The sequence below is a fragment of the Cyprinodon variegatus genome, unplaced genomic scaffold (assembly GCF_000732505.1).
Source record: "Cyprinodon variegatus isolate N-32 unplaced genomic scaffold, C_variegatus-1.0 Scaffold144, whole genome shotgun sequence".
Lineage (NCBI taxonomy): Eukaryota > Metazoa > Chordata > Actinopteri > Cyprinodontiformes > Cyprinodontidae > Cyprinodon > Cyprinodon variegatus.
In genome coordinates, this window is record NW_015150597.1 from 665,151 (window position 1) to 678,076 (window position 12,926).

General features: G+C 34.9%; 1 protein-coding gene and 1 non-coding gene across 8 annotated transcripts; both read right to left on the reverse strand.

The window, feature by feature from the left end:
- Positions 1-744: 744 nt before the first annotated feature.
- On the reverse strand, positions 745-12,678 carry nrm (nurim (nuclear envelope membrane protein)). Of its 7 annotated transcripts, XM_015376929.1 has the most exons (9): positions 12,503-12,678; positions 12,292-12,393; positions 9,520-9,587; positions 9,381-9,443; positions 9,166-9,237; positions 9,005-9,056; positions 3,441-3,634; positions 2,495-2,671; positions 745-1,627 (listed from the first exon to the last, which is right to left on the reverse strand). In XM_015376929.1, the coding sequence occupies exons 1-9, from the start codon at positions 12,534-12,536 to the stop codon at positions 1,313-1,315; spliced, it is 1,077 nt and encodes a 358-aa protein (XP_015232415.1). In that variant the 5' UTR covers positions 12,537-12,678; the 3' UTR covers positions 745-1,312. The 7 variants fall into 7 exon arrangements, with proteins under 7 accessions (XP_015232415.1, XP_015232417.1, XP_015232416.1 ...); XM_015376931.1 differs by lacking the exon at positions 9,520-9,587; XM_015376930.1 differs by lacking the exon at positions 9,520-9,587 and having other exon boundaries at positions 12,292-12,436; positions 12,503-12,629.
- On the reverse strand, positions 6,087-6,159 carry trnak-cuu. Its single transcript has one exon. It is a non-coding gene; the product is annotated as a tRNA-Lys (tRNA).
- Positions 12,679-12,926: the final 248 nt, after the last annotated feature.

Genomic DNA, 12,926 nt, shown 5'->3' on the forward strand with positions numbered 1-12,926 from the left:
GCTAATGTTTTTTGGATTTTAAGGATTTATTGCAAATGTATAGTTTTCTAATTTTAGAATAGATTGTATTAGTTATTATAAGGTTATTATTTTCTTACAATGCTAAATGTTATATACAAATTTGGATAACTATCTTATCCTTTGCTTTCATTTCATTTTAAAATAAATCAACCCGATTAACTAATCAACTACCCAAATTCTGTTTTATGTTGCTGAACGATTATAGACTAGAATACAATATACTGAAGGAATGCTTTAAACCAAGAAAAATTAAGGCAAAAAAAGGTTAATCATTCTCTTTATAAGCAAATAATTTTATGTTTTATTGAGGATCTGTTTTTTTTTCTTGGCCTTTAAAGAAATTACTTTGATGATACATATTTTTCATGTGCTGAATAACTATAGCTGACCTTATTTATGTTGCAGATCTTACATTTTTTTCAAATCAAATATATTTACATTAGTTGTGCATGGAATGCCATCAGGTACAGCTACTAATGTCAATATAACGCCTATTCTAATATAGTAACTGTAAGCTTGTGTTTGCCATTGTTATTGCAAAGAAACAGACTCTAGTAAAAAACAAAAATAGTTTTACAGCTAATTGTCCAGTAGTACCCACCTTTCATCCATAGACTACCAGCCCCATGACCTTGATGGACAAGCGGTAGATGGATGGATAATTTTACAGTTAAAATGTATCTAGAAGTTTAAATGAACAAAGTAGTTTATGACAAACAACTGTTTATAAGACACATTTAGTGCAAAATTTGAAATAGGCACATTTCTTTTCTCCTGAGAAAATCCATATTGATTACCACCCTGTTACCTTTATAATTTATTTATAAAAACAGTGAAGCATAAACAGTTCTATAAAAGAATGCAACCAAGAAATATTTGAAAAAAGGTAAGAAGAAAGAACATCTTGCATTAAAATATTTATTTCACCTGGTGTTAAAAATACTGTATGTAATGGTAGACTAATTATTACCAAAAATGTGCTCATCACCCCTTTAAATGACATAATACTAACTTGCTTGAATTATCTAGACCTATAGTCTTTCCCCAGTTTATTCAAGTTACAAAAAAATGATATATATTTACAGTATCAGAAATGCAACATGATGTCCTTTTCTTACATCCAACAGTAATAAACAGATAATAATCCCAGAGTGAAATCTCATTAAGACAATGCTGTTAAACAAAGTATGCGGTAAACAAAAAAGATGACAGAACCGCTGTGGTCATATCCAGCATTGAAACAAATCTTGCACACATCAAGTCATCCTTAGATCAAAGCAGTGAGACTGCATTAACCTCCCTTCTCTTTGTGGTTTCTGCCGTTCTGCTCCACACTGCCTTGCTGTGGCTCGGCAAAGAGCTGCACCTTGTCTTTAAGCCGAGCACAGAGGTAGGCTAAATCTTGTTTGTCCAGAGAGTGTGCCAGAGCCAGGTAGGCTGACAGCGTCCCGGCCAGCAGCAGTCTGTCCAGGGATAAGGCCGGCAGCAGCCACAGGATGACGACCAGCTCCAGGCACACAGGGTGGCGGAGGTGGGACAGGAGGCGCTGAGCAGGCAGTGGCTTCTGGGAGAAAGGATCCCCCATACCAAGGCACTTATAGTAAACCTAAGAGGAGAAAGGAGCTTATTCCAAAAATATATCAGGTTTAGAATAAATCTACTTCTGAATGACTGGTCTTAGTATTTTATTTGACTTTTGGAAATATCTGCAGGTAAATAAAATATATAAATATATTTTTTTGTCTATGAGCAACCTCAGTCATTGGAACTTATTTTTCATTGTGTTTCTGTTTGTTCTCCTCCTGTTATTTTGCAGAGAGAATTGTATTTGTCTGTTCTGGATAGTAAGAAATTCTTAAACTACATATAAGGTAGAACATATATGAGCCTTTCAACCACAGAACTAATTTTAGGACCATTTTATTACTTCTTTTCCCAAACCCTGTCTAGAAACTTTGCTTCTGGTGTGAGACTTAAGTTCATACGTGATCATGCCGAAGCTTAAAACACCTACAGGGAAACATGAGGCTTGCAGCAACATCATATGGGTAACATTTCTTCCTTAAAGGTTCAAAATATCCAAAATCATCAATTGCTAGAAAGTTGAAAACTTGATAGATGATAAATTACTGAGGTTACATCGTCCATAATCCTCTTCCGTCTAAGACTCAACTCAGCATGTAAACTTCACACCAATAGAAAGAAACTTAAACCTCTTATCTTTTTTGGAATAATGGAAAAAATATTAAACAAAGAACTTTGTTTTGTGATATGATTAGGAAGAAGTCGAAATTAAATTAATGGATTTAATAAACGGTCGTTTTTCACTATACAATGCCAAATAAACTTTTTGCAGTAAAAAAAAACAAACACGCAACTTGTTTCTTAATTCATTGTTGTTCTTTTAGTGTCTTCTAAGTTTAAGAAATTTGGTTTAATTCAAAACAAAATATATCCCCTCTAATTTTCCTACCTGCTTAATACCCAGTAGTTCTGGATAATCAAAAATGACGAGGATGCTGCAGATAATGGCCCAGCAGAGGAAGTGCAGAGAAAAGCAGAGTAGAGGAAACCATATACTCCAGGGTGCATGACGCACTGACCACAGGCAGGGGGCGCCAGTCACTGGTTGCCAGTAACGCATCATAATCTGAAAATGTAAAAAAAAAAAAAAAGCACAACATTTAAACATGAGGTACATGTCTAGGGAAAATGGCCAACCAAGGAATTACTGAAAATAAACAGAACTTGAAAAAGTCTGTCCTACGCAGGATAGAAAAAATACAAAGACAAAACAAAGTAAATTACAGTTTAATTAATTAAGCTGATTACAAAACAAACATACGAGGAGCTACAGGAAAAACGTCAGGGTAGAAGCGCAATTACAGCCAAGGCAAAGACCAAAAAGTAAAGAGCTTATAAAACATCAAACAACCAAACAGAGCCTAGAAATGCTCCAAAGCAGCTAAAAAATAAATTGAAAACAGCAAAATTTCAATTTGAATTTCAAATCTTTTTTTTCAATTTTGAATTGAAAAAGCTTCCAGGATGGGAAGCGAAACGTCTTTAAATTTGGAGACAAAGTCCAGTGGATTGTTTTCTTTAACTTTTTTTGGATGACTATGACCTGGATGACTGAGAATCTTAACAAGCGTATATTAAAATATATATTTATAAAATATTTGCTCATGAGTATGACAGAATCAATCAAATTTGAATCAATTTGACTGTATGACCTGGTTGAACTGTAAGGTGCCTTGAGATGACTTCTGTTGTGAATTGGCGCTATATAAATAAACTGAATTGAATTGAATAGTATCTTAACAAATGCTCTTAATAATATAAGACATTCGTGGCTGCAGCTGTGGTCTGCTTGGAACAAAGATCAGGTTTTACAAACCATGAGGTGATGACTGTACCTGAAGAGCGAGAGCTGTAGTAAAGCAGTATGCTGTCCTGTTCAGGGCCCCCGTTACCGACTGTAGGGCCTGTTTGACCGGGGACCAAGCCAGCAGGCTGTGTTGTGCCGTAAAGAGAGCCAACAGGGACAGATCCACAACAAGAGACCACAGCACCGAGCTGTCCTTTAAGGCCATGGACCATGGGATGGAGTCTTTAACAGATAAAATCAGCAAGAAGTCAAAAAGTTTCCCATTACAAATAGTTACTGACAATAGAAATTTGCAATCTGCAAAAGAAAATAAGTAGAATGTTTTAAAGGCTTTGAAATTCAACAAGACATACAGCTACTGTAACCATTTATACTAAAATTGTTCTTAAAGCTGTTTAATGGAGATACTCTGGTCTGGACGTATTATTTATTTAAGATGATGTGGCATGAGACTAAACAGGGTTTAATCTCCCAAACCGCTCTAATATGTCTTTTAACAGCATGTGATGTACATGATGGCTGGCTGTGACATAATTAACGTGTATTATAAGCGTCCGTTTAAAATCAAAGACTTTCCAGCGGAATTTATTTAGTAGTTCTTAAACTATTGTATAAGAAGGAAACTACAAATATCTCAAAATTGCAACAAAAATCTATTTAACAGATCGATTCAAAGGTTATTTATGCCTGATGGTTAAACATTAAAATATGGACAATTTTTACGCATTTTGATCATTTTAGCCGCCTACGCTTGTGTTCATGCATATAATTGTACCACCATTATACTGTTTACTAGTAATTTATATTTAGTATTTTTATGTGATGTCACGTTTTTTGTTTTTTTTTTTATTCCTTGTTAATTTGAAAGAAGTGTTTGCTAATGATGTAAAAAATGTGGTTCTAGTAGCGTCATTGTGTCTGCTGAAGATCACAAGATTATTATCAATAATTAAGTAGTAGTAGTAAATAGTGAGCTTTTTTTAAGGTAATTCATTTTGTTGAGGTCTGTTATGAAATCTGTGTCTGAGTCTTTTTGTCTGATAAGATCTTAGGTGAAACTTTTTGTAGTAAATTGTCTCAAATACGACACCAGCAATCTGATCACACTATCAATAAATCTTAAAACCTTATATTCTTGTACCTGTAGCTGAAATCCCTTTATTCTTGTTATGATTTTTATGGAAAATGTATTTAAAAATATTTCCTCTACTGTTATATGGTGATTGACTCAGTAATTAATAATCCTACTTTTTAGACAGCAGTTATTCTAAAAGGTTTTCATGTATTTCTTTTAAACTTGATCCAATATTTCTTTGCCCCATAACAGGCATATTCCCATAACACTATCAGTGTTTTTTTAGAGAAGTCATGAATGTTTTCATACTGTTTAAAGAAGAAATCAGTGTTTGTAAAAATGTTTGTCTTCTTAGTGTGTTTTTTTTATTTCTGTAAGGCTCTAACTAAACTAATTTCTGACATGCTGTTCCTTTTGCTCATGTTGTTCTTCTATCAGGCAGTAACTTATTGTCAAAGTTGCTGCATTATACCATTATTTTTTGTTTCTACCAGGTAAACTAAAAATTACAACTGGGGATCTAAACAGGTCTAGTCGAAGCATTTTTCCCCCCACGTTTATAAGAAACATCTACGTTCTGCATTGATCTAAAATCTAGAATACCGGTATATATATATCTCTATATATATCTCTATATATAGAGATATATATAGAGATATATATAGATATTTTTTTTTCAAAGAAAATAAGATTTTATTTGTTAAAAAATTGTCTGTTCCTCTAAATTATAAATTTTTTTTATAATTTTTTTAATTAGATATATATTTACTAGTTCTATACATTTCTGTGCTTTTTATCCTTTTTTATTCTCTTTTTTAAAACAATAATAATAAATGTGCTTGGTGAAAAGATTTTACACTCCACATACATCTGCTATAAAGGAGGTTTCTGTGTGTAAGAGTAATTTCTTGAGGTAGAAGCAAATGTATGTTGTTGATTTTTAGTAGTTTCAACATATTGTCATTACTCTAGTTTTTAAGACACACAAAGAAAATCCTATCAGAAATACAAATAAACAAAAAAAAATTTCTGATGTATTTTTAATTATTAAATTATTATTGCATTTTGGTTGTATAATTTAGAGAAAACCCTGATGCTATATCCTTTAATCATAGGTCCTGCTATTTTTGCAGTAGGTAGGTAGATGAGTAAAAGTGAGTAGATTTTTTTTTTTTTTAATTATGTATTATAAATATATTGGAAAAGTTAGGTAAATTAAAATACGTTTCAGCCAAGACCGGATCTCAGACCTATGTTTGCTTTGCAAGGTGTCAATGAATTACATTTACACGCAAGTGGTCCCCGTGAATACCCTATAACGTTAAATACATAAGTGGAATTTACAGTAAGTGAGTCATATCAGTGAAGAAACAGAGATGCATCTTGTAGTCTGAAGTCCTTTCAATTCTCTTATCACCCTTTATACAACAATTTACAACTCAACAGATGTAACTGATGAAGAAACTAAAATATGACTGGTACATATTATGCAAGTTGTTGAAACCCAGAGCAGGGATCGAACCGGCGCAGTCGGAGTTACTGTATTGCAGGCTCTATAAAAAGTGAAGTACAATTGTCTTCAAAAACAAAAATGCAATTCGCCCAACGTGGGGCTCGAACCCACGACCCTGAGATTAAGAGTCTCATGCTCTACCGACTGAGCTAGCCGGGCGCTGAGTGCCTCCGAAAACGAGGCGAACTTATACCGTCACACCCCAACATATGTATATTTTCGCATTCCACCAGTGTTTCACAAGTAACGAAAAGCTGTCCTTTTCAGCCTTTCCTCTTAAACAGTGTTTTGGCTCGATGCTACCTCTAGCTACAGAAAATCATACCTTGACAGAGCGTCGTCTCTCCTGTGATGTTATGATAGATAGGTCGAAACGACACAAAGCGAATGAAGTCTGCCCCGGAGATGAACACAAACAGCAGGTTTAACAGAGAAACCGTGCAGAGAGCCCAGTTACGGGCTGTGACTGACGCCATTTCAATCAGCGCTGCTCTTCATTTCATGCTCACACTCATAGTTCCGGGAGAAAACTGGGTGTCAAAACGGATTATTACCACACGATGGCGCTGTTGTATGCATAAAGCTGCTAAGTTCATTTAATTAAATTGATTTGATTTGGACTAGGCTCGTTATAGTAAATCGATGTAGTGATTCATAGAAAATAATATATATAGTATATAATATATATGATAAAAAAACTGCATACTCAATCCGTAGCAGCCAATGCAAGTTTAAATAAATATATCAAACCCTTCATTTCTATTATGAACTGTACATATATACCCCAATGCACCTTTTCTTTCTTTGGCACGTTCTTCTTTTTGACCATTTGAGCCAATGTAACAAGGACATTTCTCCACTGTGGGATCAATACAGTGAATCAATCAATCAATCAATCAATCAATCAATCAATCAATCAATCAATCAATCAATCAATCAATCAATCAATCAATCAATCAATCAGTGAGTATATTTGAAAGCCTTTGGATTTTCTATGTGGTTCCAAAAGGAACAACAATTTCTATCTAAGCTCAAAATATTTTATGGTTTAGTAATTTACACTATGTAGATTTGTAGTGCAGTTAAAAGGCAGTTTTGTAACTGCTGATCACAACTAAGAGTTACATATACATAACCAAATGAAACATGCAGAACTGTTTGTACATGTTTGAAAATAGACAAACATTTGTGGCCCATTTAGGGCCTATAATTCTAAGATGTTTATATTCTCCAAAGAAAACATTAATGTATCAAGGTTACATCAGTTATCCACTTCTTGCAAAATTGAAAGTATTTTTATTTTATATAGTTTACCTTTTCTACATGGTTTAATCAGGAAATCGAGTGCAAAATACTCTATAATGTGGACAAAACCATATATTGGGGTTTATTAAAATAGAGTTAAAGTCGCTATCAAGAATTTGAAAAGCTTCCTTAAACAAATAAGTCTTTAAATGTAGTAGTATAGACTTAAATCAAACAAAACAACAAAACAAAACCTTAATTCTGTCTTCACAAAGCATTACACATAAGAAAAAAGTCTGACCTGAATTTATTGGCTTATAATAAACTTAAAGAAAACCTTAGGAGAGCAATACACCTGTTACAAAAGGTTGTATGTCTTAAAAAAAGGTTTTTGTGAAAACGTTTTCAAAACAAATAAAAGGACATTTTATACATTATTACAACATTTTGAATATACGTTTGTTCAAAAGTACATATTAGGTTGATTTGGAATTACGACAATGAAAAATAGGTTGCTACTATGAAAACTACAAATGCCGGTGCCTCCAAGCCTGCTGTACAAGTGGGAACTTGTTAAATATCTCTACTTACAGTAGCCTTGTGTACTCATTGTAAATGCCAAAGATTAAATGTTGTCCTCCTCAATTTTCAAAATGTTGATAGGTATGCAAAACTCATACCTTTTGCATTTTCTTTTCTCCCACTTTTCTTTATAATAACTTTTTATTCTGCAGAGACCTTTGCACTGTACAATTACAGGTATTTTTCTTTAGTAGTGCATGCCAACCCGGTCATGTAAACATTCAAGTGCAACTAGAGCTTTACGTCAACAGGTACAGAACACTCTTTAGGCTTTTTCTGAGATTGCCACTGTGCTCTTATTGCTGTTGTTGCTTCTGTTTTTTTGTCACTCATTTTCTGACTTTGTTCCAAAGTTAAAAAGAAAACCCATCTTGTAATCTGCATTGAATGAGCTGCCGTGACAATGCTTTTGCAGCTCTATTAAGAGTACTAATATCCAGTAGTCTAGTTGTAAAAAAAAAAAAAAAAAAGAAGGGGGATGGTAGATATTTATTTATCCCCCCTCAACTCAAGCAATGCTAATATCCAAAACAGAGGTGCTCCACTGAGTATTTTTATTCCAGATTTACAAGCTCTAGGTCTATCCTGCCTTGGTAATTGCAGTTATCTCAGACTAACAACCTTCATACCCGGGGCTTGTAGTAAAATAACAATTAAATTGCAAACAGTACTCTGCAAAAAACAAATCTAAAAAAGTAATTGCTTCTTGAAATAAGTGCATTTGTTTTTGAATTGAGGAGGGAAAATGAGACACTTTACTGATGGAACAAGACCATTTACATTTAAATGAGGAAAAAACACTCATCCTTGTTCTGAAGCTTAGTATCCATATCTCTCAGACTAGCTCTGGCTAATTTCTATTTGCACAAATGGAGTCACGATAACATTCATAAGTTTGAGTTTTTTTTCCTTTATTTGTTGCTTACTACAAGGAATCAATGATTGAGACAACTATGAACTCAGGAAACCAAAGATTTTATTTATGTACAATGTCACAGTAACCTTGTCTGCTTTAAATAAGGTTAACATCACCCCTGTAGCATTCTACATGGTAATATTTGTTACGTGATTCCACTCGAATGGACTCTGAAGAGCCCTAAAAAAATGTAATAAAGGACATAAATAAAGTGTACGTGCATGATTTAAAATTCTGGTTGTAGAAGAATTTGAACCTCACCTGTGTTGGGAGTATCGGCTTTGTGCAGGCATAACAAAGAGGAGACTGGACCCTGAAACCAGGAGGGAGTCTCAGTGAAACTTAAAATCTCATTATTCAGGGATTCCCCTACCTAACCGTGGTTAGAGCCAGAGGGCTCAGCCTTCATGCTGTTATTTTACCTGTGATAGTCGGTGATGCAGTAAACCTTGCAGTCTGAGTCCACAGCGAAGGGCTGACCCTGCAGCTCCTGTCTGCAGACCACACAGCGAAAACAGGTTGGGTGGTAAGATTTCCCTCGAGCTTGCAGAACCTGTTTGTTTAGCATTAGTTATTTTACTCAGAACTTGAGAGCATCAAAGATGCCTTCAAACAAGGAAATAAGTAAAATGCTTGCCAAATCTGTGATTGAACATCCGCAACTGTTACACACTTCTTCAGATGGGTGAACTCCAGAAAACTGTAAAAAGAGCATCCAGGCGCAGTTAAAAACACATTTATCTGATAAATTAAGGGCAAATAAAATAGATTCTTACCAAAAAATCATCTTCACAGTATACGTGTCCTGATACTGTGAAAAATGGCTGTCCTTTTAGTTGTTTGCCTGATGAATGTAAAGAAATTAATTACCTTAATAACCTTTTTTTCAAGTGTGTACAGGTTTTTACGAATTGATTCACTCTAATGTTCTAAAATTAGAAAGTAATTTGTCTAAACTGTATTTACATCATCATAAACATAGCAACCTTTCAGTAACCAAAGAACACCAGTCTTAATAGATTAATATACTTCACATTTCTCACTGATGTACTTCTGGAAGAAATCCTGGACTTTAAAACTAAAATCTCTACAAGTTGTCGTTATTTTATAGTTAATTTATTCAGATGTTTTATGAGCATTTTCTACGACCACATTTAGAGGCAGACTGAATCTTCCCTTTGGAAAGACAAGTTTATCACATCTAGGCTGCAGAAAGGAGGACACTCAAAAAGCGTTTACACAAAACATCTCTATGTTTACAGACAATTTGGAGCCGCAGTTTAGATTGCATCCAATACTGTGTAAATATCTTGAGTCATTCCTCCTGTCTTTATATGCTGTTTCCTGGGCATATTTCCTTGTAATCTTCCATGTGAGATGGATCTGATGTTCTTAAGGGTTTCTGCAAGGCCTTTAATGTTTTTCTTTAGTTTGGCAGTTTTTTTTAGCTGATGTGTTTTAATTTACTCTGACATATGGATAGTTCTGCAAACACAATCTTTAAATATGACAGGCTACATAGTCTTAAGAGATAAATGAACAACTGTCAGAAGAGAACAAACACATTTTATTTTACCTAGTTGCATGTTGAGTGTGATACACACCATGTCACCATCTACTTCTCTGTAAGCTGACTCTGATCTTAACTATTCAGTTATCCCATCAAACCCAGTTTTCACCCAGTCTAAGACCCGCTCCCGAGTTTCCAGTCCCGGATAACCTCTCACAGAAAGCAGTTACACTAAATAAACTTTTTAATCTGCTTCAGTCGCCTGAGTGTGTTTGACATGTGGGCCAAAAAACTTCCTAAAACCATGTCAAACAGTGGACACACCTTGATTTAACACGTCCCTTTGCTCTATTTTGCCATATTTTTTTCCAAGCCTGTTTCATGTGTTTACTTTTTTAATCAAGGCTAATGAAGCATGGTTGATTAGCAATCTCTGAATTGTATTTGGTCATTTTAACAGAATTTTTATTTATTATTACTTTTGTCATTCAATTTATTTCAGTGAACATTGTGGGGTTTTCTTTTATTAAATGAGGGGTACCATCAATTTCATCCAAGTGTGTATATAGGAAACAAAAATGGTTCAAAACTTTCTGAATAGTTTTACTTTTGCTTAATATCCTAGAGACCCTGTAACAGAGTTAATGTTTCTCAAGGTTACCACAAGTTATGAAATCACCTACTTTCTGAGTCTATATGCAGTCATATTCCAGTCCACTACCTGTAATTTTATAAGTTAACGTCTGTAAATCTCATTTATTAATGGACTAATGAAAATTATATTTTTATTAAAGGCTCTCTGTATACACTCACCCTCTCCCATCTTTGGTGACTGACTTGCTGTCTGCCAGCTTTAATTCCTCCACAAAATACAGTGAGCAGACAATGAACAGAATTTTAAACCATCCTGATTATCTAGGTTTTGTGACCTCACTAATTGTTTCCCACCTGATTCCATCCGTAGTCTCCTCTATAGCAGATGCAATCACCAACTTCCTGTCTGCCCCCTTACCCTTTACTTGTATTTATCTCCATTAGGTTGCATTGTCAAACAATGTGTATCCAAAAGTAGCAAATAACACATATTGCCAATGCAGTTTTAAAAACAATATTCAAAAATGAATCACTTTGTATAGCTTCTCCTACAATTCCATCTAATATTTAACCAACCAGTCACCTTCCCCTGTCAGTCCTAATACATTATTCTCTTCTTCTCTTTCTCTGTGTGGGAGTTTTTTGTAGGGAAGTCCTGGGACGGCTGCAACACTTTTTGCATTTGAGTCAAATTATTTTAGTCACAGAGTAAAACAATTTGACTCTGTTACTTGCAATATATGTAGTGTAGAAAATACACACCAAATATGAATTACTTTTAAAAAAGTGACTTATAGGTACTTGTGGATACCAACAACTGTTCCCCATGAGGATAGGTTCTCTTCCTGAGTTCTCTTCTCCTTGGGATTAGGTTTGGGACTAAGGTATGAATTGAGTTTAGGTTAGGTTTAGGGTTAGGTATGTGTTGGCAATGGCTGAGATATATTCAGTGACTTGTCTCCGTTGTTGATCACATTGCATGCAAAAACAGCAGGTATACTGGAATGGATGACTATATATTGTCTGACTGTTGCTTTGGTTCTCCTCTTCTCTCTCACTGTGCAATAACACATGCCAACTACTGTGTAGCCTGTGTAATTTTGTACTTATTTGTAAGGCCAGTACATCTCTGCAGTTCAAGTGCAATAATCCAAGACAACTACTGTGTAGTATTTCCTTAGCTCTCTACTGTGAAGATATATTTCCATCTGAAGGAAACATATTCCAGGACATTACAACAGTTTAATGCTTTTTTTTTTTACTATATAGACTCTTGTTATATTGTCCGTCGTATTTTTATTTTAAAAGCCATCTTGCCTTAACTCTGCTTGAACCAAAATTTCCCTGAAGGAGTAATCCCAAGGGATAAATAAAGCTGTGTCTAAGTCTATCACTTTTTTTGCACCATTGATTACTATAATATTTATATACCAAGATAACTTACTGCAAATGCTGCAGGTGAAGCATGTGTTGTGGAATAAATGTCCCATCGCTCTGCAGGCTCCTTCTGTGACATACACTGGTTCACCGCATTTAGTGCAGCTTCCTGAATTCCCACCATAAACAGAACCCGGGCGTAACATACAGAACCATACAAAAATATGTAGTTAATGTATGTAAAGAAAGTGCAAACCATGAGCCATGTCCATCCTTACCAAAGCAAAGGCTGGGACTGTATCTAGGCTCCATGTCTCCTGTTTGTTCCCAGTTGTCTGTTTCCCACTCTGACAGAGTTCAGAGGCTCTAAATTTACAGACAGCTGTAAGGAGAGCTGATCTCTGGGTTTACTACTGTTGCTTCTTAGAGCGCAACAAGTTTGCAGACGCCCTGACTCCTCGACAGTGGCTACCTTGTGGGTGGCAACAGACAGGGACAACTGGTATAAATTGAGAACATGGGTAATATACCAACAGAGCTTCCGCAGTCAGCTGCTGGGGATCTCAACTGAACTATTCCTGTAGCTACTGTTTTTATAAAGACATAACATAAACTAAAAAAGTGTCTGTTAAAGCCTGTTAGAAAATAACAATAACTCACACTCAGCATGCATGTAGGGGTCTTACAGTAAGACCCCTACAT